This window comes from Triturus cristatus, chromosome 5_2, assembly GCF_964204655.1.
Source record: "Triturus cristatus chromosome 5_2, aTriCri1.1, whole genome shotgun sequence".
Lineage (NCBI taxonomy): Eukaryota > Metazoa > Chordata > Amphibia > Caudata > Salamandridae > Triturus > Triturus cristatus.
The window spans coordinates 446,899,319-446,925,873 of NC_140588.1; the positions used below are offsets into that span (position 1 = coordinate 446,899,319).

The 26,555-nt window shown below is 43.4% G+C and overlaps 1 protein-coding gene across 7 annotated transcripts in view; it reads right to left on the minus strand.

The window, feature by feature from the left end:
• Window positions 1-26,555, minus strand: part of TNS3 (tensin 3) — a 784,915-nt gene that overhangs the window by 225,658 nt on the left and 532,702 nt on the right. For all 7 annotated transcript variants that reach the window (XM_085607385.1, XM_085607384.1, XM_085607387.1 and 4 more), the window contains one exon: window positions 20,161-20,265. In XM_085607385.1, coding sequence (XP_085463511.1) covers window positions 20,161-20,265 — 105 coding nt within the window. The remainder of the gene's footprint in view (window positions 1-20,160; window positions 20,266-26,555) is intronic.

Consider the following 26,555-nt stretch of genomic DNA (forward strand, 5'->3'; position numbering starts at 1 on the left):
CCACCCTCTCACTGACCGACCCCTATGCTGGCTTATCTGCTCCACTGTATACCCCCCGGATCATTAACTCTTCTTCTGGATTATTACTACCCTCTTACCCTCAACACTGCTCCTGTCAGTGACATCGACCCCTCTCCTGGATCCTTTGCCCTCCTCTTCCCGATTGAGGCAGGGAAACAGGCCGTGTAACGTTGCCAAATAATTCTTTATTACGAATTAAATCACAAGGGCCCACGAAGGCCAAACAGCATTGGCGTGCCCCGATCACAACAGGGTTGGCAAGTGACCGGACCAGCGCTGACGTCACATAAATATCCTCCGAACATTCGGAGATGACAGCTCGTGACGCACAATAAACATAAACAAAAGACTTCCTTGGAAGCCGTACACTGGGATACAACTCATTTCAATACATCCTCAACACCGATACTCCCGCCCTCTTTGTCTCCTGTCCTCCGCACCCTAAGGTGGCCCTCGGTACCCGAACCCTCGTGGTCACACCGTGCTATGTGTCCTGTCTCCTCTGTCCCTACAACCCTGGCCTCTTCGGTTGTCCATCCCACAGCCCCTAGCCCCCTTCGCCCCCCGCCCGGACACTCGCATGAGGTAAGAGTTCTTTACGTCCTCCCGGGGTCCAGAAGGACCTCTCCGCACCTCCCTCCAGACCGCGGGTCACTCATTAACACTGCAGGGGGTGAGTAAACCAGACTGCCGCGAGAACCGTGCACTACTGCCCCTCCCCCCAGCCCCCACCTGCGACAACACAATTAGTGTTACCACAAGGATACTGATTGCGAACCTTACACATTCACCCACCTCACTCCAGACAGGAACCAACAACCTGGCCGTCAGTCACGCACCTAACTCCATGCAGGGACCACCAGCCTGGCCGTCAGTCACAAACCTCACTCCACACACACCTACAGCCTGGCCGTCAGTCATGTACATCACTCCACACACAACTTCACCGACAGCCTGGCCGTCAGTCACGCACCTCACTCCACACAGGACCCCAAAGCCTGGTTTTCCTTGGCTGTCAGTCACGCACACAACATAATACAAGTCTTTGAGACTAGTGTGGAAACTATACGTGGCAAATCACCCCCACCCTCCCTGGCTTTCGGCCCAACACACCCTGCATGCCCCACTCCCCCATAAGCACATGGGCCCCAACGCAAGCAAGGAGACTGGATATGCCACTCCCTGGTTTTATAGTGCAAAAGAGACACTAACTGAGGTGAAGCGGCTCCCCACGTAGCGGGGTCCCGATGCCACTGCACCTGCTGCACTCTTACATAGCCCACTCCATGTTCAACTGAACCGAATCCCGGCTTCACTAAAAGCCCATGAGGCCGTCTTGTGCCCACGTGACCTGCAAAGCTTTAGATTGAAATACATATTTTAAGCGTGAAAAATACACGAGGTGCAATAAAGGGCGTCTCTGGAAACAAGTGACGGGGCGAAAGAGAGTCTCACCGTTAGTTATAACTCTGAAAATGTGTAAATATAGAAGCAGTCGGTACCTACTCAAGTCTGCGAGGGGATTCCTGGGATAGTCAAGGGGCTGCAGTGACAGATTATTCTAAGGACAGACAGCATAACAAAGGCCGTATGTGCCGAGCTGCAGAGAATAATATATTATTTATTGTCATTAATGAGGGAGAGGAGGGGCGTCTCATTCTCATTAATCATATAACAAGGTAAAATTGCCTAACAAAGGCCATGTATGCTGTTCCATAAGGAATAATATGTACTTTATTGTCATTAATGAGGGGGGGTTTCTTATTCTAATGAACCATAACAAGGAAAGCCAGCTTAACAAAGGGAATGTATGCTAATCCTCAAAAGGGGCCCTTGTTTTACTGTTCTGTAGCCTCCCTCTTACAGGGTCTTCGTCTCCTTGATGAGGGGGTAGCTGCTTGCTGGGCTCTGGGGCGCACAGCCCTGCAAGTTCTGTCCTCCAGGGGGTTCTGCGGCCTCTATCCGCAGAGGTAGGGGCCTTCGGGGACAGACGTACACTCGAAAGGAGCGTAGCCCTTTAAATAAAGCACCTTTACCATTGTTCCCGCTTCTGAAGATCGCACAATCAGGCATTTTCCTCTTGTGCATCAACCTCTAATATTTTGTGGCCTGGGTCACCTCGGCTACGAAGTAGGTAGTTGTGTAAAAGAGTGATTGATCCAGCTTCGCAGCACTATAATTTTACCCCCTCACAGGCTCTTGACAGGTGCCTGGACCGTGCTTGCCTCTGCGCCTCTCTGTGGTGTGCACAAGGGTGCCTCGGACCCCAGTGCAGGCGAGGGAAAAGGGCCACCCTGCCCCAGCCATGAGCGGGGGGGGGGGGGGGAGGGGGGGGGAGGAGTTGAGGATGGGCAGTGGGCCCCTCCTAGCCTAGAACACGTGGGTGAATGCTCAGAGGGCTCTCTTGAAGGGGGGCACAGAGATTGGAATACAGCCCCCCCTCTAGTCCGCCTGCACCCCTTGCCTCTGACCTGAACCCACAGTCCACAACCCTTGAAGAAGCACCGACAGCCTCCGAAGCAGACCTGAGGACAGTGGCATAGCCAGACCTTTAGCCTAACCCCCCCACAAACAACATGTACCCTATGAAAGTCCTACATGAAGAGGTCAACCAGAGGGGCCCCTTCCAAGTATCCAGCAGGGAGGCCCCCTCACATTTCGTTACGCCACTGGGCACTTTCATAACCACAGTACTTGCTAATCACAGCACTTATGTACCGTACAGCCCCCACATATAGTACAGCACCATTTCACAACGTTACGTGTCTCCTTTTATTATACAGTGTCTGCTTGTTAACAAGCACCTATCATACAATACCCCCTGCATATTAAACAGCTCTCCACCTACATAATGCACAACACTCCCATACAATACATCACCCCTCAGCACCCTCAAACTGAACAAAACCCGTAGAATGTAGTGCACACAAGTGACCACACTGTACCTCAGCGCTGTACACCACCTCCATTATGCACTGCAACTTCACCACTATGCAGCAACCGCAAACACATGCCATACCAAAGGGCATGCCAAATGTTTTACTGTTTTACATTGTATGTTATTATTCTCACAGCAGAGGGCATCTTTGGTAAACCCCTAAATTCTGCCTTTCAACATCAAAACATTTAGGAAGATAATGAGTGTCCCTTCAACAGACTTACTTTTCTTAGGTTTCATATTAGTTTTAGTTTCCCAAACTAGGGGCCACCCCCAGCAGCAAGAATTCCAGTGATGCAACTCTGTGCGCCTTTGTCTGAGAGGATGCAGGAGTGTGTCTGGAAGCAGTTAGTTGTCAAAAGTGGTTTATTTCACTTAAAAGGGCCATTTACATGGAATGCCAGCAAAGAAATTGGACACCCGGCGATTCTCTTTGCCTCAGAACATTCTGAACGTCTGCCTTCATTAAATGGCGGCCTCCCTGGGAACACTGACCACCTCCCTGGTTCATTTGTCTATTGCCACATCAGAGTAACCCTTGAACAGAAAGCACTGGCAATACTCAAACGAGAGTAACCACATTTCTGTTTCCAGTTTTCTATGACTCAAAGAATGGGGACTTTACTAAAACACCACACCACTACTGCAGCCAGGTCCACGGGCCAGCCAAAAAGATTGTGGGGGGGGGGGGGGGGGACGGTTAGGGTAGCAGGAGGGGTCGGTGGATGGGATTGGAGTACATAGCTTTGCTTAGAAGCCTAATGCGGCAAGGGTCAAGGATAGTCCTCCTGCACATTCATGCTGTGATGTGCAAGGTAGAGTAGAATCAAACCGATTTGCCCTCTGCTCTATTATTTTCTGTATACCTCTGGGCCAGGATAGGAAGCACGCTGGAAGCCACTTGCTGTGGCTTGCAGGATGGCTCAGTAATTTTAAGCTTGCTACTGAGAAATCAGTGCCCTGGACGTCAAAAGTTGGAATCCTGGCAAGGCAGACTCAGCATGCCATCCTTCTGAAGTCAAGAAAGTGAGCACCATAAACTGGGTAATAATAACATCTGTTATGTACAGCGCTTTGAAATACCAAAGTGCTTTATGGAACTAAAAAAAGCATGTTATTATCATTTTTAAGGTGGGGCTTTGAGTAGGCATATCCCTCTATCGACGAGTTTCTAAGGCCTTCTCCCTGCCAGCTACCAAAGGCTGAGGGGTTAGGGCAGAGGGATAGACCCATGTTCTTTGCTGAAAGATAATGGATGTGGGCAGTACATTCCCCTCCTCTCGCAATGTTCATCTTAGGAGGCCAGCTGCTACTGGGATGGCCACCACCAGGTGATTTAATTTTGGGATTTCTGTTGGAGGTATGCATTTCCTAATAATTCGATCTTAAACACAAAAAATAGTGGGGTGGACATACTCTTCTGCCTTCAATATAGCACCACCCAATTTTAAAATCCAAGTTCTGCTTGTGAGTTTATTTTTTGGGACTACCACTAGTAGACAGATTCAGGTCTTGTTTCAAAGCTGCACATTAAAGGTGGCCATCAGCAAGGTATCACAGCAACAGTGACGTAAAGAGAAATGTGGCTTGAGGAGGAGTGCAAAATAAGAACACAGTTGTAACGTTTGATTCTGCTGCACAGATACTGTATGTTTGGAACTTTATAATTTTCTGATTTATTTTGCACTTGACTAATGCCAGCCTAAATGAAAATTATTTCCAACACTACTTTGAGACTGGACTAGCATTTGACTATGATGTAAAGACAAAATACAAGCATTGGTGACCTCTATGGAAGAGGGAACTATTGAAGACTGGTACTCAGAAGCCTTTGTATAGAAGTCCAGGCCCCTTTTGCAAAGGGATATGTCTGCGGCCTGGCCAACTCCTTCATAAAAACAATCCAGGCCTGACTATGTATGGCAGTACCATCAACATCTCTCAAGGACTAAAGTCCTTAGAAACTAGTAATGAGTTAACAAACTCTTCAAAACGGGATAATATTGAAACAGTGAATCACACAACCCAGAAACACCAATTTATCAGGACTAGACTTTAGAACATTGGATAATTAATGGAAGAAAGGCTTGACATGGTGATGTATCTGGCTCACCAGCACAGGCACTCTTTGCTGTCCTGGGTGACGCGTCTTGGTGACAGCGTCTTTAACCTATGATACCCACTAGTGTTTGAATATGAAGTACACAATACTTGAGGATCTCTGACTTGAACCTTGTTTACATCACAATTACGATAGCCTCATAAGAACTCCAAGCAGAACAGGCACAGAATAGCAATTCCATGATCCATAAAAGCACAGTTAAGCTCTCTGCAAATCACCAGAAGTGAATAGCTACTTACAAATGTTACGTTTCGGAAAGCAAGCAAAATGTGACATAGGCTGGAGCTCCTGCATCAATATTACTAGAGTAAGTTAAGAGGAAGTATGTCAAAGAGTGTTCCATGGACATAGGGCTAGGTTTATTAAAAGTCTTTATCAATTTCTTTGAACCTCCTAAAATCCACACAGAATAAGAATTCTCCAAAGACTACATCAAATGAATCAGTAAAATGTTTAAAATTATTATTCAAGTGTACGTTGTCAGTGTATAAAACATCAGAAGTAACTAAATAAACAAATTTTAAACTGGTTTGAAGCATATAATAGACAAACCTTTGTCTTGAGAAGGCCGGCAAAACTTGACATGCAGTCTATCCTCATTTTCCAAGCACTGCTCTATGCAAATTCAATGAAAATCCACCAGTGCGGTAATTACCTGCCTTGGCCAACTTCTCAGGAAACAGATGCTTGACTGTGTCAGAATTCAAGTCAACAATCATGTGATGCTCTACAAATTGCCACAGGTCTAAACTAAATCTGTTGACTGAAATTTTATTCAGATCAAACAAGAATGTAAAATGATGCATAAAATGTAGTAGATCAAGCTTCGAAGAGACCATCATTTAGCGAGTAAGACAGGGACGCCAAACTCCTTGCAAATTCTAGTTAAAATATCTTCTCTCAATTTAGGACAATGACTTTTTCAGAATGACTTTACTCTCAAATACTGTTGCAATACGTATGGCCTCGAATTTTAGGCAAAGATGAATAAAGAAGTATCTGGTTAACAAAATTGATATTGCCAAGAAATGCAAATTCTGAGGACAACATTTTTGGAGCAGGTATGCCGAATACGACAGCTCAGGCTAACTTAATCATTTTTCATTGCTCATTATTATTCTTTCCAAATCACTGCCAGTCAATCAAGCCTTCCACGAGAATCCTACTGATTTGCATGAATGTGAGGAATCTTCCCAAAGTCTCCAATCGGCCCCTGAACAAGTTGACTAACTCAACGCTTTCACAACATTGTGTATAGCAAGTTTGGTTCTCATACTTGAAAACATTGCTGGAAAGTAATGAGCTATTCAGGATATGCCACAAGAGTACTTTTCATTCTATGTGGTTGTTTAATTGCCTGAGAAAATAAGATGGTATAAACTAAGCATTACACCTATTGAGAAATTTTCAGGTTGTCGCAAGATCATTTCTTCTCTGTGGTTATTTAATTACCTGCAAAAAGAAGAAGGTTTCAACTAAAATAAAGGTTAGGCGTGTGTGTAAGAGAGGGAAAAACAATGTATTGCATGTGGATTCCCCCTTATTCGGGGCCCAATATAAGTGCAAGTATATTTATACCAATATTTCTATCCTACATTCACCTTCCAACCTTTGTTTTGATAAGGTATTCTTTAACCAAAATTCTATGTTTTGCAAGACGCACAACTAATTCCAGCAGTTAGAAAAAAAACATCTGTCCCTGCAAGATATGTGTATAGACATGTTAGTGTAGAAAGGCTTCTTGGTTTAGAAAAAAAGAAATATGCATTGTTTGTCTCACTTTTTTCAGATCGGTTTTAATCAATTTAAATTTTTTCTTTCAATCTGATTTTTTTCTTGGTAAAGGTTACATTGAGTGGGGAAAAAATCTCTGCGCCTACTACCCTGGTGTGGCAAATATATATCTTTGCTGGTTAATCAGGCTTTCCCAACGAGTTTTAGTTAAATACACACCCATACCACCCCCTGGCCCAATTCTTGTACCTGTTGGGCACAGTAAAACTCGGTAGCTTTGTACTCAGTATTGTAGCCTACAGTATCAATTAGGCATGGCACATGTTTATGGACTGTAATCTCAAGGCATAGTTTGTGGCCTACAAATACCTGTGCCTTCTTACCCTGCCCTCAGAGGCCACTGGGCACAGCAGACACTGGTGAAGTGACATCGTGTGTAGCAATGCCCTGTGGTCACATACCCGGCCCACAGAGCTCACTGGAATCAGCAATAAGGAATGCTCCATTAGCTCTGTGTCCACTCCCCCTGCCCCAGAGACCACAATGCTCTATCAGCTGTGTAATGCAGGTTCTGGCCGAGATTCTGGCCTACTGCAACACATCAAGTCCACTCCATCTTACCATGGGCACAGCTTTCAGCCATGATCTGTTACCAGTCTATCTACCTACACTGTCTCCTGAACATAGCCTCATGCCAAACCCATCTGGGTATGAAATGGAAACATGGCTTGAACTTGCATAAATTGCAAAAATGAACACTGTAAAAAATCTATGCAAAACATCAACCGTGCAAAAATAACTTTTAGCTAGAATATTCATTTGTACCGATCCCCTAGCACCTATTGGTAGGATATTATTTTGCAATCTATAATTTTTCAGTCTGTGTTTTCACATGGTGTGCCGCCAGGTGAACACTTGGTGCAGATAATAGCTACACTCTGTGCCTACAGTACCTGCAAGCAGTCAACATTGAGCAAAGGCAGCACTCATCAGTCATAAACTTCAGGAAATTGTTTCCCTCCTAGACCAACACACACATAACTATCAAAAAACTAGCCTAAGTAGACATATTATCTTTAATAAAGTTTCTTGCTGATTTGATGTGAGGCAAGGTCATACATTTCTTTTTTTCATGCTGCAAACAGTGCAGGTATGTCCAGTAGAAAATGGTACTGGGAGCAGGGCCTCACCAGTGTTCATACCCCACAAAGACTATACACTCGCATCAGGGAATAGTTAGGGATAGTGTTGTGGGTATATAATGGAAAGGGAAACTAATAATAGGCATGGCACAGAATAAAATTCAAATTGGTTAACAATATAAGATTCTTACAACAAAATGATGCAATTTCCAGACAAAAATGTGATTTCACAATCTAATAGAGACTGAGGGTATGATGTTTCCCTCCTTCTGCCCACATGGCAACAGATATTCATGGGTATTTTTCCAAAAATGATTTTTGGATTTTTCACCTCACCAAAAAAGGATCTGTAAATATTGCTACAATCTGCTAAACATTTGTTGCATGTTTGTTCAGATTCTTGTGCTCACTAGACAGCACAAATTACAGTGAGTGTCAATGTGCCATATTTAACATTATATGGCACATTCCTGTTCACTCCTTGTGCTGGCAGACTTTTGGGCTGCCTAGCGCAAAAGCAGGAACCCTTGCATGGCTTGCAGGTTAAATTGATTTTTGTGCCCAAAGGGACAACTTCCTACACAAAAACAATTCTCTGAGGCTTTTTCCTCTTTCTACGTGTGCTGCAGAAGAGGAACAAATGAAGGGGAAATAAAGAAATTTCTTCTCATTATGCCTCCACTGGAAAGGCATAGCATTTTGACGCATTCCCAGGTCTACTACTCCTGGTAAGTTTGGGCGTGCACCAAAATCCATAAGTGGATGCGTGGAACACCCATGCTCCATCCATGGAATGCCTCCCCGGAGCAGAGAAACGTGCGCTACCATGCGTAACTCCAGATTTACCAAGAACTGCAGAGCCAAAGGCCTCGTAAATCTGACTTTAGTTCTGAGTTGCCCTTGCATGACCAAAGGCCAATACAACATTTTGATAAATCTGGCCCTTAACCCCTTGAACAATCTGTCAGAACTTTCCAGGGTTACATTTATGAAATATTTATTTTTAGGACAATTTCATGCCTATTTGTCCAATGGGGTCAAAGTTAGACATCAAAAACACATTTCATGTGGAGTAAGTATCTGAAATGTACCTACTGACTCACTTCCGCTAAATTATTTATCAGCCATCCAATTGTTTAGTTTTGTTTTTATTACTCTTTTTTGCATGTGCATTTATACAGTAAAGAAGCAGCGAGCCATATTTCAGTCAAAGATTAGATTGAACAATCCTCCTAATCAATCCCATCCCAAAGCTCTACTTCCAGTGTTTCCACAGGGACCACAGGGCATTTTATTTTCTATTACCTGACATGTGACAAATTCATTTTTCAGCTTCATCAGATGGTTTTTTTAATACAAAAAATAGATTTTCTATGTGTCACTATACACCACTACCACTAGGGTGTGGTAGCAGGCAGTCAGCGCTACTGTGATCCCACTCGCTGCAACTGCATACATCATTATACTCTTAATGTGCCGGCTGTAGCTCCATCTCTCTGCTCCCCTTCCCACCTAAGTTCTTGAGAAGGCTATCAACTGCCAATTCACCTAACACCTGGCGAGAAACAACCTGCTGGACACCTCCCAATCTGGTTTCCACACCAACCAGAGCACCGAGACCACCCTGATCGCTGCCACCGACATCAGAACCCTCGTCAACCAGGGGGAAATGGCTGCCCTGATCCTCCTCAAACTTTTAGCAGTGCTGAATACCACACCCCACCACACTCTCATCAAGAGACTCCATCATATTGGGATCAAGGGAAACACCCATAAATGGATCACATCTTTCCACACAGGACGAATCCAGAGAATACGTCACCACCCTTCACTTCAGAACATATGAACACAATCAGCAGCGTCCCTCAAGGTTCATCCTTAGCCCCACCTTGTTCAACACTTACATAGCGCCCGGGCCAACATTGTCAGAACTCATGGCCGCAACATCAAATCCTACACAGACGACACCCAGCACATACTCTCGCTCTCAGAAGACCCCATTACCAGTAGAACCAACTTCCACAACTGTTGCCTACTGGATGCAGACCAACTGCCTGAAATGTTAACACGGACAAGCCGGAAGTGCTGATTTTTGGGAACACCACCTCCCCGTCGAACGACACCTAGTGGCCCTTGGAACTCTGACCCACACCAACAGACCACTCTCGCAACCTTGGCATCATGCTGGACAGCAAACACCACGAAATGCCAGATCAACACAGTCTCCCCCGCCTGCTTCCACACCCTGCACATGCCCTGAAAGATCTTCAGATGGCTACCCGTCAGCACCAGGAAAATCGCCATTCAAGCCCTGGTCACCCGCCACCTGGCCTACTGCAAAGCACTCTACACAGGAATCAACATCCAACTTCTGAAGTGACTCCAGACAATACAGAACTCAGCTGCCAGACTCATCCTCGACCTCCCCAAAGGACTCACATCATCTCCCACCGCAGAAACCTCCACTGGCTCCCCATCCTGAAAAGATGTGCCATGCCTAAGAGACACTGCATGCCGTATATGTAAGTCACCTCTACAGCAGGCCTTACAGCCCTATGGCAGGGTGCACTATACTGCATGTGTGGACATATGTACATGAAAAGAAATGCCCCAGTGCTGGCCAGTTCAATTACTGCCAGTGCATGTCACCAGGGAAGCCATTTTAAGTACCTTTGCTGGACACTGGTAAAAACGAGTTCCCCAGCTACATGATGGCTCCACTGAAACATCTTGTATTAATAAGCCGACATTGATTCCAGTAATGGATTTATTAATAAATGCACCCAGAGGTTACCTTAGAGGTGCCCCCTGAAAACCTGCCAACTACTAGTGTACTGACTAATGGTCCCGACCAGCCTGCCATCACAGACGAGCTTCTGACCCCCAGGGGTGAGGGCCAACCTCTCAGGAGGTCATAAACAAAGCCTGCTCCAGTATAGGGTGTTTACACCCCCTTCCAATAGGATTACATATACATTTGCATTCCAAGGCAGGGGGCATTCCTCAGAGGGATGCCACCCCCCCCCCCCCCCCCACCCTGCAGGGCCCAATTGGCATGTGGACAGGCAGGAGAATTAGTAGTCAGAGAGGGGTGTTCACCTTCAGGCTAGTTCCAACACTAAGGTAGGCTACCTGAAGTGGACACGAAATTTCAGAGGCTGCCATCATTGTGCTGGCAGAATTAAGAACTCTGGTATTATGGGGTTATGCATACTTCTCACAGGAAGTGGTCATGTAGAGACCAAACGGCTAAGTAGCCCATTGGCTTCTACCATATACTCCCCTAACACTCCTAAATCTAGTAATTAGGGGAGCCCCTGGCAACTGGAAATTAGAACCGGCCGACCTGAAAAAAGAAGACGGACACTGAAGAGTCGCAAAAGTAAGAACAGAAGATCAGCAACTGGCTTGGTGCCAAAACTGCCGGCCTGTCTGCTGTCCTTGACAATTGCACCAAAGACAAGTTGTCCTGCAGCTCCCTGTGCCTCCAAGAGCCTTAGAGTTCCCGATGCCACCTGCAGCCTCTTTGTGCAGGCCCCCTCTACTGCAAGTTTCTCCGGTGACAAAAACCTGAAGCCTCAAGACACCTCTGCACCCGGCCCAAGGAAAAGAGGACCAAAAGTGTCCCGACGTCCCCGAGCATTGTGAGACTTGAGCCCCCTATTGGTTCAGCTGGCCTGGCCCCCCAGTCCAAAAATTATATTTATAAAGATACGGGTTATTTCAATAAATTGGTGTGGATCTCGTTATTGAGTCATTTGTACCATTTATTGGTTGTGTGTGTATTGCAGATGTGTAATACTCCGCTCTGATAAGCCTAAGGCTGCTCGACCACACTACCCCCCGAAGAGAGCACCTTGGGATTGCCAGAGCAAGCCCCTGTCCACTTATAAGGGATACTGGACTCTATGCATAGTATACCTCTTTTTTGGTGTACTATTTAAAGAGACAGTTCCCTACACCTTCCCCCTTCACCTCGGAACATAATCCTCTTTCAGGGAATCCAGAAAGGACCTCAAGACCTGGCTTTTTGATTGATCCCAGCAGGAAGTACCTAGCGCCTGGATACCCGTGCTCTGCAGATCTGAGTTGATTGATATGTGCAAACATGATGATTACCTGCATTAAATGCTAAAAGTAAAATCTTTTTTATAAAAAAAAAACAGAGGCAGACAGTGGTATGAAAGAGAAGCCTTCCCTTACATAGAGCAAACTACACCCAACTCTTCAGCTGAGTTTTGAAGATGCATGCTTAAGGGCATACATGCACTTGGTCACACTGCACGCAGTATGAGGCGGCATTACTTGTGGCCTTGAGGGGGGGGGGGGGGGTAATCCTTTCCTAATGACAATTTCCATACTCTTAACTTCTGCCTCGATGCTCGGACAAATCCTTGAATAAGAGCTGCATGTAGGTTTTCAGAGTGTTTTTTTTTTTTTTAAATGAAGATTTGCAGAGTGAAATTTGTTTTTGTATTTTTAAAATTTTTAAATGATACTTGGAGTTCATATTATACAATCCTAAAGAGATTTTTATAATCTTCAACTACCTCAAAGAAGCAGCACATGGTGGTCTCCCCTGTTTTTAAATTGCGTGTGAGGAACTGAATCATGACAATTGTGAAGAATGCAACTGGTTGCTATTTCTTACACCCCTACAAACACTGCAGAGGCCCTGCCTCAAAGCAATCCTTTAACTCCGTCTGATCCAGGGCTCCATCAAGCTGATATTTACTTTCCCTGGAGGAGCGGAAAGGGAATGCAAACAAGAGTCAAGCAAGCCACGAACCCACATGACAAGCAGCATTCCAGGATTCCAGACATTGCTTATCTGGAGACGCTTTCAGATGCCTTCCACTCAAGAAAGGTGCAGGGCGTGCACAGGCATGCAGGCACACCTCGCTGCATCCTTAATAGATGCCTCACGAGGAGCGCTAGGCCAGCGAAGACAAGTGATGTGAAACAGCACTCCAGAGGGAGAAGCAGCTGTCGCGTGGTAGCAGTACACCAATAACATCCTACTGAAAAACAGGTAAAGAAACCCCATGCATGAGCTACCATTTTGCTAAGAACACTCCTTCTCGCACGACAGCATCCCACTTACAGCAGGTTCGAAATTGGCTTGTGATCTTCTTGCATTTGTACTCAGCTAGAGTCTGGAACTATCTTGCAACATCCAGCACTGTCTATTGATTTGATAGCAGGCAGTGTGGCTCAGTGAGTTAAACGCCTGCTTCGTAGACATGCAGCCAATAACTCAGATTTCAGCAAGGACCACTCAATCTTTTATCCTTCTGAGGTCAATACATTGAGTATCAATGTGGGTAATACTATTACCTTTCACATACAGCCCTTAGAAATGGCAAAGGTGAGGTGTGAAGCTCTATATAAAAAAAAGCTATTACTAGTGGCGTAGCCAGTGTCATAAGCCCTAGTACTAGGAACAAAACGCCCCCCCCCCCCCCTCCACCCCCTCGGCCATTGTGTGAACTGCGAAATACAGCAAAAACCAGCGTTACATGTGTCCTTAAGGTCTCAGAGTCCCGGTGCCGCTGCACCATGGAAGCTACACCCCTGGCTATTACTAATATTACTGAGGAGCACAATCTACTCTCTGAACCAGCACAAGGATTATTGCTTTTCTACAAAAAGTAAAAATTGTACCCTGTATGACCCAGACTTATCTAAACCTCACATGCTACTTCGTGGGCACACACTGAGTGCAGAATACATGTGTTTGCAGGGTGGTGGCAGGATAGGAGTGCAAAACCTGATGACATATGTGTCCTAACAAGCCTTTGCTATCCATCCCTAATGGATTGAGCCATGCCCAGCTATACAAAGAGGCATGGCAGGCCTATTTTATTGACAACTGCAACATCAACCAGGGAAATAACTTTATTAGCTCATGAAAATTGTGATAAAACTGACATTTGTAATCTTCTCTTCGCTCTGACTTTGAAACCTGCCTGGGGGAAATGGCTTCATGGATGGAACATTCTTGCCTCAAGCTGAATGGCAAGAAAACAGAGCTAATGCTCCTGGGTAATACCTCCGGATTAGACCTCAAACAGATCTGGCCCAACTGCCTGGGGCCTGCCCCGACTCCACAGCCCAAGATAAAAAGCCTGGGCATCTGGCTGGAGTAGCTGGAGCTATTTGATTACTTCGCAAGGTTCTCTCCCTCCTTCCAATGAGTGCAAGGAGGACCCTGATACAGGCCCTGGTGCTATCATGCTTGGACTATGCAAACTGTCTCTACCTTGGAGCACCCAAAGCAGCTTTAAAGAAACTCCAACTTGCACTGAACGGTGCTGCTAGACTACTGCTGGGGGTGCCAACAAATAAGTCGGCCAAACCACCCCTGAAGATGCTTCACTGGCTACCTGTCTCTGATAGAACCAAATTTAAGGCTCTATGCATAGCCCATAAGGCCTTTTTGGGTATCGGCCCGGCTATCAACAGACCTCTCACTACTCCTTACCATCTTGAAAAACGTCTCCGCTCAACTAGTCTCCATCTTGCAGTCATTCGGAAAATTAAAAGGGTAAGAAGCAGAGGCAGATAATTTTCCTACAGTGTGGCCAGACTCTGGAACACAATGCCCCATCCATCCGTGCTGAACCCAGTTATCTCCACTTCCGGAAACTTCTCAAGACCTGGCTATTCCAATAATCAGCCTCATAAACAGAAGCTACAAATTGAAGTTCCTAAATTCAAGCAAGGGGTGGGGCATCCTCAGCCTTCTTGAAGATTTCAGATTTGAACGTCAATATCCACAGGAACTAGGAAATCCCTGGAAACTAAACCTTAGAAAGTCAAAAAACTCCCTTCAAAATGTTGAGATATCAGAAAATGATAGCTGTGGTTAACAAAGTACCTTGAAATGCTAGCCTGTACACCACTGAGAACATATACATACAATTTTGAATGAGATGCTCACCTCTATAATAAGACACTATCATTTTTAAGCATTGTCCTGATATGAATCACGTTTGACAATTTCGTGTTTTCTTAAGGCCTTCACTGCATACCAATAAAGAAGGCAGGGTTAATGTTAAAGAAGCCAGACTTATGTACAGCTTGATGTGCAGTTTTCGGTTTAGCTCCTTATGCAATTATGTTAATGACTAACACCAGCCAGGGAGATATCAGGTACTACTTGACATATTGCATACGTCTATCATGTTGTAGGAGCCTGCCTAATAGTCAGGAGTCATACGTTGTTTTAATGTCTACTTATTGCACAGAATAGTGCTAATTTTATATTGAATATCTTAACTGTTTTAAATGTATGTTTTTCTTATGTGCTTTTATGGCTTACAGGCGAAACAAAGTTTATAAAGTAAGTAAGAAGGCAGATTCTGCAGCGCAGAAGTTAAAATCTCAGCAGCGTGGGTGACAAAAGCACTACTTCTCAATGAGCTCTCTTCTAATGCGCAATAACTGAAAGGCTACGAGTGGCAATGCACCGATAGCCAGGTAGAGGTATATGTTAAATCTGGAAAAAACCCAAAGTCGTGAGAAGGGTACATTTTGAGCAATACTGGGACATAGTGAACCTCTAGGATAGTTTTTTTTTTTTTATAAATCGTCTTTGAACGTTTGGAGATAGGACACAGGTGGTCTCCGCTGCTTTTATGCAGGTCTCCATCTCCTTAGAACTTCAGCAGTCAAAAGCGCCACCACCAGTGGTATAGCCCGGCACCTATTCCAAAGTAACCCTTTGTGTTCTTTATGAAATAGACATCACTGAAGCTAACTCTAGAGCAACCAAGAAGCCCTCTTAAGTGGCAAGCTCACAATTTAGAGGGAAAAATCAAGGTGGCTGTCCAACATTAGTGGAAAACGCATGGGATAACGCCATGCCTCATGGGCTGATATCATTACGGAAAGTAATATACTCTTATCTTTCCTTTCCGGTATCTTCTTGCAATAAAGTCATGTCATTGCCCTGCGTGGTTTTAACACAACTAGCAGTGTTGTACCAGATCTTTCAGGCAGCAGGAAGAGATCCTTGGAAACAGAAGGAGTACAGAGCAGAAAGAATCTCAAACCGTGATTTAATTCCAATTTTCCTGGTGGAATGTCATAAAGGCATTTAATAGAGCATCAGTTCCACAGCTGCAATTATAATTGGTACTATTTTAGGTTTGCTGTTTTGCAGTGCTTCGAGGGGGCTGAACGTGATTAAATAGCGGCCTGGTTTATTTCAGGAGAAGCTGGATCTCAGACTGCTCAGTGTCCTTGAAACAATCTAAGTAAACGTGTTGAGTAATTTGAATAAAATAAAAACAATATGTGCGAATACACACACCCAAATACACAAAAAAAAAAAGAGCAGTGCGGTCTGCAATACTGCTATGGGCACACCACCGAGGATAACTTGGTAATTTAATAATGAAGGTGTAAAATGGACCAGTTAGGGAAGGACTGAGCTTCATGCAGCCCTGTTGAATCCAATCTGCCCACTGGCACACATTCGAACCAATTAGGATATTTGCCTGAACTTAAGAGTGTTCTCTCTCCCCTTTTCATTCACTAGTATGGGGAACTTCTTTTGCACTAACAGTTCTTGACCTAGCCCTAAAGGGTCATCACATTTCTTTAGAATAGGTGCAGCCACATTATCAACTGAAGCAGGTCTTACACAGGGTGAAGCGAAACGAACAAGGCACAGGTCATCTTCTTGCTTCAAGCTAACAAACATGTCCACTTCTCAAATTTCATATTTCACTATACTAATTCACCACTAATCCTTTACGGGTTCCAGAGTAGCGTGCTGCTTGCCAAAAAAAGTGCTTCAACACCACATCAGGGGTAGCAAGCACTACATAAATGCTAACCTTTTCCCCTCTTCTATCCCTCCACTATCCTTTTCAATCCAAATAACGGACTAAAATCCACCACTCAAATTACTTTCATATTTTTACTATACTAATTCAACACTAATCCTTTATGGGTTCCGGAGTAGCGTGCTACTCGCTGAAAAAGCACTTCAACACCCCATCAGGGGTAGTAAGAGCTATATAAATGCAATTACAATACAATACAAGCGCAACATTCGCCCTAAACTGCCTTAACAGCCTGTTTACTGGAGAGTTTACAGTGTGCGCTTACTAAAAGAAGGGTGCCACTACGTTATACCTGGTAAGCACACTATTATACACCTTTAGGGGGTTCTACTGAAAGTAACAAAAAAGAATACGGATTAGATGCTAGAATTATTAATTTGTGCAATACTTGCCTTACTCCTAAATTTACATGGCGTGTCATGTCATTAACTTCCTGTTTCCCAGTTTAAATATATCGAGACCCAATTAGGTAACGTTGAACAGTTACGTAGGAAACCTGTGATCATCAAAATGATGATCAGATCTGCCCCTTTATATATCTTTGTGCGTACTTAACACTCAGACAAGGACCTTTGTACTCACATTAAATTAGAAGGGTCGGACTCAATTTTGAGTCATTGACATCATGCTCATTTATTCTAAACATGCACTATTTTGTTTTTAGACTCTCGGAACACGATTCTTTCGTCGTTTCTGCATTGAATTGCTCCATGTACTCTAACATACTATCATGTTCTGAGTCTTTCAGTAAGTGTTTGCAATTTGCCCTTCTCTTTGAACTGGTGATGGTCTCACTCATTTTTCTTTTTTTCAACACATCACTTTCTTAGGCAATATTTGGCCTTTTAATCTCTCCTTACTTGCACAAAACGTTTTAAGTTTTTTTTCAAGGGTGTATCACTTTTTGAAACTCTGAAATCTTTTATTGACGTATAGTTCCTGGATTATTCCATCCTTATAAGAACAATTTGTCCTGAAGAGGGTCTTATAGAGGTTTTCACAGCAAAGACCAAAACGTCGACAACTAAACCCATTTTCATTGTAACCATCATCTCAGGAATTATTCATTATATAATTAATGACGATTTGCCTGTGTTCTAATGTTTGAAATGGGCTATGGCAAAAGTGCCCATGAGACTAAATAATTATAGTGAAGAATCTCTGTCACTTTTGTCTGTATGTGAATTGTATTTTGTACCCTTTTTGAACAACACATTTTTTCTACATAAATTTGTATTTTGAAAAGTACACACTTGTTTTATATTGATTATTTTCTGTGCATTAGGACCACAATAGATTCATTGTAAATTTAAATAATTAATTTTGAAATCCATTTAAAAGCCAATGAAAAAGACTTGAAACAATTCATTTTTTGAAAGACTACTTGAGATTCTCTACATTGAAAATATTCCTTGTTGGCACTGTTACCCGACATTGAGTTTATATTACCTAAGCCTCCAAGGGTCTACTGGGTTGCACATTTTCCCGCTTTGTTTACCGGAGACTCACACTTCCTACATTTTGCTATTTTGTAGTAGGGATGTCACTAAAAGTCGTGCGAGTCATCAGGCATTCATTTGTGCGGCTGGTGGTGTATTGGCTGCAACTGTTTCTTAAACCAAAGCTGATAATATTGAGGAAAGTGTCCCTCAGATGGTGTGGAATGAAAGGCCCGAGGATCCTGCCATTAGTGGAAGATATGACGAGCCGCGAGGGACTCCGTTCCCGAACTCATCGTCATTCACACGGGCAGCAACAACCTGGTAAAATTGACCTCAAAGAGTTGAGAGAATGGGTCTTAAAATAATTTGCTTAGTTGGGTCAAGCATTTCTGGAGGCTGGCATATTCTCTTCCAATATGAGACCTAGGAAGTGTATGACTCAGGCATAAGATCTAGGGTAATAAAAGTCTCTGTCTGTTGTCTTAACGCTGAAATGGCACAACTCGCTTCAGGCTCCAGTCACTTGGGCCACATTCACCATAAATTAATGACAGGGGGCTAGATGTTACACAGCGATGGGGTGTGTTTGTCTGATCAGGGAACTGACCTTTTCACCTGAGAAAATTGGTCTTTGCAGCATCCTTGGTTTTTGGTGGGGAGGGCAAAGGGCCTCAATTCCATGGTCACCCTGGTGGCAGGATTGCAGGAGGAATTCAAAGATAACTCTCAAAGACAGGTACATTTCCCATCCATTTCTGTATGGGGCAGCACTGAGGTGACAGGGAACAATCTTCATTCTACACTGACATTCACACCAAGCTTGGGGCAGGAGGTCACAGTTCATCAGTGTAGGGCATGGCGCTGGAGTCCCTGGTCTGACGGCATCTTGTGGTCCCCCTTTTTCGTGGCTTGGTGCTGGAGGGCTGGCCCAGGGCAGGTTCCCAGTGGTCTAGAGATAGCAGACCACCCCTCAAGGATGCAGGTAAAATGTAAATACATGTATATACTGTTTGCTTTACCTTAGACAAATTGCCAGTTGTTAGGCAGCTGTGCAAGGTAGGGGGAAAAGTTTGCAATGTTGTAAAGTGAAAAATTCATAATCTGCTTACTTAGTCAATGTTTAATTCCGGTCCCATTTAAGATATTGAATAAACGTGACTGGTGTGTACCCACAATAAATTAGAGGACTGAGACTTGTCATGGATTTGTTTGAGATGTAGATGAGTGGAACCCAGAATGGGGGTCTCCTGGCCCTAAGTGCCCCAGTTTGATGTGCCGCAGGGGTATTCCCATAGTGCTTGCCACGCAATGTGCAGTATTATATTCCTAAAACTTAAGCCTATATTATTTGTTCTTAAAAAATCCTGCTTATGTTAAAATTGGCCTGCAACGATTGTATTGAACTACTACCAAAAATAAAACATTAATCTATGAGAGACATCCAGTAAGTGTCTTTCTGATCGGTACTTACCGCTATGACTCAAAATAAATATAAATATATATACATATATTCACATTGGAAACATTATCAACTTTACAAGTAAGGTTTGGTCTTACCATAACCGTTTGCCTTTAGACAACAATGTTAATTGACCCCTTCTGTAAAGCATGGGCCACTACAGAAGCTCACTTGGATTTCCTATAAACGTCCAGCACTGCCAAGTCTGCGTAGCACACACAGTGCACGCTAGCATGCAAGAGCCACACGTTACTTTGCCTAAAGCCAAACATCAGATGTATACAGGTTCAGGATTAATATCAGGGTAAAGAAACAGAATTGTCTAGAGACATAGGAACTTGATTTTTCCTTACAAAAGGCAAGAGAAGAAAGAGGAAACAATTTAATAGCCACCACATTTTTTGAGATGCAACCGTCTGTTCATCTATCTCAATGATCCGCACTCACCTTCGGCATCAACGTTCATGTTTTCATATGAATCCCAGCGAATGAGTGGGTCTGCAGTGTTGTAATCTATTGTTACGCCCTGGTCATTCTGCAGGTGCTGAGAACCTTTAAACATCAAAAGAACATGTCAGATACATTATTCATGACATCAGCATTCAGATTCTGGATCTCACTTAGTTGTAGTCTAGAGATCAAAAATGTTTGTGTCGAGGAAACAGGAAAGATAATGTGTTGCTTTCATCCGAGCTGGCAGTGTGCATCATTCAAATGGCAACGCACCAGTGGAAGGCAAGAATTATTCAGTAAAAACATCAGGAACATTAAAGATAAACTTATGACTGCATGTGTCACCTCAGCGTTAAGTGACAACTTGATTTATGGTCCTCCAAAGGAGCACTACCAACACCAACCATCACTTTCAACATTCTGCATCAGCATTTAACAAAACACATGCAGTGACTCAAGAGCAATCTATGCATCAACTAAATAAAAAGATCAAATTAATGTTTCTGAAAAGATGGACGTGTGTAATCTGCAAATCACAGGAGCTCAAGTTCATCGATATTTTTATACTTGAGGCAAGTGATTATGGTTGATAGATCTCAGTTTTTGGTTAGGCCTGGGCAGTAAATTCTGCTCCCCTCGCGGAGTTTTTCCCACTCGACACTCCGTGTAGAGAGCAGAGTTCCCAAAAACTTTGCAAAGCGGCGCAGCAGAGTTTTTACTTGCTTGCGGCTCGCCAACATTGAGTTGGCAAGCAAGGAAAGTCCAACGCTAGACCACCTCCCGGCAAGATTTCTCAACATAGGTGGTCGTGGAAGATCACTACCTCTCACCTTGGGAAACCTGCTGTTCGCGTTCATGAAGCTGCCACCCGAGTAGAACATATACTCAAGCGGCAGAAAGAAGCTGCGCCCTCTTGCGTGTTAAGCGGTTCCTGCTGATTTTACAGCATGGAACAAACTCCTGGTGCTAACAATCAGTGCAAGCAGCACGACTTACCTTACTCTGCTGCTTGCGGAACTTCGCAAAATCACTTTGCAGAGTTCCACGTAGCGGAAACTCTGTGAACTCCACCCAGGTCTAGTTATGGGTCTGCCTTAAGAGGGGATGGGACACTGAGCTAAGCAGGCACCACCACTGCCCAATCTGCAAGGCTCAGCATCAGCATGACGGGGAAAGATATGATCCAGTGGGCACTGGATTCACATACGGCAACCTTTCAAGTCTGAGTCGAGGACATTCCCCAACTAAATGCAGGTTTATTCAGGGCATAATTGAAGTGCACTCAACTGTAGACATTTAGTCAGTGATCAGAGCAGAAAACTAAAAAAGCTAAATAAAGATACAAAACAATGTGGTTTCTTAAAAACTATGCGGAGTAGATTTTAATTTGAAAGTGTTTAGTTCCAGTCCTAATTTCCACACAGTAGACCTTACTTAGCCTATAGAGTCTGTGTATATTTGCAGCGAATGAAGAATGCCTTGCATTTGCCTACAGGTAGCATGATATGGTATTACACACCACATGGAGATTATTCAAATTACCAACACAGTCTGTACACTGCTGAATGTATACATAGTGATTCATGCGTAAGAACTAAACGCACTTCATTTATCGCTTTAGCCTGTGTTCTCTCCCATCCGCTCCTGCTGGTCCAGCAGCTCTTTCTGTTCATATTTGTGAAGCAGGTGGTGTTCAGGGAGCTTTGTTGCTTTTAAACCTACTGAGTGAGTAATCATCGATTTTGCACACACTCTGTTATAAATGACTGCAGGTCAGGAGTTAGGCTCACGTCTGTAGGAGCTAATGGATCTTCCGCACATACAGAAATGACAAAACACATTGAAATAATGACCTAACTAGGCAGACATCTTGTTTTTTCCCAGTTCCCTGTGCTAAAAGGGTAGTTGAAATCAGCACCTTAGGCCAGGAGCCGCATGTGTGCCTTCCACCCTGATCTTATCTACATTCTTATCATAAAAATATGTGTTGCCACGTTTCCTTATTTGAACAAATAAGTTATCATGTGATTGATTAAGGAGCTATTTTTATACAAAGGTATTACCTAATCGAGTCGAGTAAAAGCTGAAAAGGAGGGGACTTGTGTCAAGAATTTTTGTATCTGAATGCCAAGTCCCAAAAGCAGCACCAGAGGCAAAGGGTTGCAAAATTACTATCAGGGTGATTGCTGCTGTCCACCACGTTACACACACGCCACAAAAATACTACTTGCCAATAAATTCCATAGCCATTGTGATGCAGTGTAAAAACTGTTCATCCTTTACACGACCTTTAAACACACTATGCGTATGACAACAGATATATAAATTGAATGTGCACCTTGCACACTGTTTTAGAAATGTCATGATTATGAAGAAAATAAAATGCATGCGCCGTAAAAGAGTGCTTAAGCTTTAGAGTTTAGTAACAAAACGTAATGCATTACCAAAAATGTCTAACAGTTGATTTTCATAAAGGTCGTGCTCATGCTAAACATTCTATACATTTTACTTATCAGCCTGAAGCTTTTGAAATATAATACTTTGACAATAATAAATGTGTGAAATATAGTTATGAAACATTACTAAGTTTATTCACAGCTATGATTTGTATGATGAATTGAAATGTGAGAATAATTGGCACTATTTCTCTAGTCACGTTGACGTATACTATTGAACTCTGAAAAGTTGGTGCAATTCCACCAAGCTTTAAGTTAACAGGTTGAAACTTTCCAAAAATGCTCCTTATGTAAGAGTGATCTTACATTTCCTAAAATGATATTGCTTCATAAATGTATGGATATATGTTACATGTATGTGTTTTTCAAATATAGCAGCAGGCTGTATTTCGTATTTTAACAAGCCTATTATGAAAATCCATGACACTGCCCTAGAGAAATTATTTACTTATTTCTAATGAATATAAATTAAATCCCGCTACACTGCTTTTAATATTAAATTAACTGGACTTCGTTTTCAGGCCTACACTTTCTCATGAAGTACTATCAGTAGTATATTGTTCTAGTTACTACTTATGGAACACTTTTTTTCTTTCTCATGAGACATGAAGAGACTGGGTACATTATGTATTAAAATTATTGATACTTCTTTGAGAACCGGACATTTGCAACGAGCACACAAGGTAGCAATGAATAGTCTTTTGTGCTATAACTTTACGATTAAGAAGGACAGTTGTTTCCCATGATGGGCATAGGGAAATACCTACATGTTTCCACTTTTGTAATTCGTAAACAGAAGATTATCACATGGATGTTTGATGGTAATAGTGTAACACCGTGGATGTTACAACTGGACTTATGAACTATATTATTGAAATGCACCGAGGAGGAGAAGCCTTTACCCCTTTTTGCCTTGTGCCTTTGCTTCTTTCCGACCAACTGGCTGGCTAGCTAGCTAGCTCTATGGTCTTGTTTTCCCCATTGCTTATCTTGAGCTGGTTGGCTTGCTTGCTGACTCGCTAGAGGCTGCTGAGAACGTATGGACTCTTTCTACCCCTGAGAAGGCAGGAATCTCCTGCCTTACCGACTTCCTTTGGACTCCTGGCTGAACCATATGCTAAAAATCCCCTTTTTCAAGATTTCCTTTTGAACTGACGATTTAAAGACTCTTGCTTGCTCTATCTATGCCTAGGGACTTTGAGAACTTTACCTTTAATTTCTGTACTAATGTGTAGTGATACACTACACCTGAAATTGGCTTATCTGAATTCATTAACTAATTTTCTAATGATTGTTTAATTCAATTGATGATAATTTACTTAAATTTTTTTTGTTTTTTAATAAAATCTTTAGATGTTTGAGTCTCTTGAGTTTCTTAATTCATTCCACAGGGATTGTGTTAGAGATAAGAGTTGATATATGTATAGCAGAGATAGTCATAAATTGCTTACAGAACATTAGGTTCTATTATTATTCTGTAATGCAGCAGCTGAGCTCTTAGTCTGTGTGATCTTGACTTGTTAAAATGTCTTTAGGAGATTTGGACTTCCTGTTGCCATTATGTATATTTACAGTATGGTACTAAGAGGGATCTATTTGAGCCAAATTTCTGATTTATTAGTTGGTTACTAATTTCTGGTTCTCGTTAGGTAGCAAACATTGACACCTTGAAGTCATTCACTCCTCAATGCAATGAGCAAAATCCATCAGATAACCAAGTGAAGAGAAGCCAATAAATAGATCAATTAATGTGTGGGGTTTTATTGGACACTGTGCAATATTAGAGAGAAAACACTGCATCAATTGAAATGATCAATTTAAGTCCCAGTCACACATTCACATGCAATGGCGTGTATGTATGCCAGTGTGCATTCGTATATTACAGAAGAAAACAGTGAAACATATTTAACAAACAAGATGCCACGTACATGACAAAGCCATCAAGTATGATCTGGTGCAAAATGGTTTCTCAGTTAGTTATCATTCAGGTTTTGATTGTTGCCAAGATACAGAACTCACCTTCACAGTTACTGGAAGGTTGTTTTCAATATTATAGATCAGTCCCCGACTCCCTGAGAGTGGCTTGAATGCCCTGGAACAAGATGAACTGTTCTATTGCCTCTGGGGCTATGGGCATTCGTGAGGTGGCATTCAAAAAACTGTATTTTGCGGCATGCCGTGCTCTCTATATGAAATGATCTACATAGGTTACTAAAACTACCCAGATCACTTGCAGGGTACCATGGGTCCGCCTTGAAATTGATGCTTTCCAACTTGTGCATGCCTGAATCTGGTCTAAATCTGTGATGGCTAGTGAATAGGTTTACAGATGTAAACATACAATGCCTGTTTACATTCGAGGAGGTGGCTGGGGTTTGCCAGGAAGTGGCGAAAGCCGCCCATCGCATTGCCACAAATGGATGAAACCAAACTAGCTGTGTGCAAATGGGGCTAGGGTGGAAATTCAGCTTTTGCGCCCTGATGTGCCAACTCGTGTGCCTTTCAACTTCCAAACAGGTATTGAACTCCACTTCTTGCCACCCAATGGTGTAGACTCTAAGTGTCACATAAGAAGTGAGCTTATTTTAGATAGCCATGGCAAAGAGTGCACAGTTTAATCGGCACGACTCATGGGATCCCTACACTCACTTGCGCTTTCCTCCACCTTTATCCAAGCATGACAAAGGACAGCATAGGAGCATTAAAGAGAACCTTCTTCCATTACACCTTTAGCCGCCGATTATTTTGCAAGTTTGCAAAGAATTACTGCAGATGTCAAACATTCCAATATTATTGCAAGTTAAAAAAGAATATAAAAATGACAATGACTGAATGTACAGCTGAAAACAAACAATCCTGAGTGGTTGTATGACGGAACAACGAGTTCCTCAACCCCGCATACCTAAACAACGCGGTATGTATAACAACCACGTCTTAACCACACATTGCTTTACCACGCATGTCTTTACCATGATTTTTCGTGGTAATGGCATGCATAGTAAAGGGGTATGATTGACTAAGATTACCACCCGCTTCCCCTGAGCCCTAAAAACAACCCGCCCTCCCCCTAATCCCTAAACCCAACCCCCTTCCTGAGCCCTAAAAACAACCCCTAAAAAAATATCTTGAACCCCCTGAAAACTACCCCCAACACCCCTCCACCCCTGAAAACAACCCCGAACCCCCACCCCTGAAAACTACTCCGAACCCCCTCCACCCCTAAAAACTACCCCGAAGCCCCCACCCCTAAAAATTACCTCGAAGCCCCCACCCCATAAAATTACCCCGAACCTCCACCCCTAAAAACTACCCCGAACCCACACCCCTAAAAAAGACCTCAAACCCCACCACCCCTTAAATCTACCCCACTCCCCCATCACCCCTGAACACTACCCCGAGCCCCCACCATCCCTGAAAACTACTCCAAACCCTCACCAACCCTTAAAACTACCCCGAACCCACAACACCTCATAAAACTATGTTGAACCCCCACCACCCCTGAAAACTACCAAAAAACCCTCCCCCAGACCCTGCCTCAGCCCCACTTACCTGTCTGTGTCCACTTCCTGACGCTCCTTCTTCCCCACCCATTCCGAACACAAGAATGCATTTGCCTTAACTACGAGTTTGAGTGTTTAAGGCAAAGTCGTTATTTGGGCAAGCGTGGTAATGCTTGCGGACTTCCAGAACTCATGGCTTTGGCCTCCTTGGTCCGGATGTTTCCCATCCTGAGTATCTACACCCTTTCCGCCACCCCCTTGCACACTTTCTCAAAGATAAAATGTCACCTAAAAAAAGACAAAAGCTGATGGGGGTGGGTATGTAAGTATCGACTGAGAAGGCCTACTTTTTAAATGTATTGGCCTCAAGGAAATGTGCAGAAGAGAGCTGAAAAGTATAAACATGTCATTCTAGGGGGCAAGGTAACTGTCT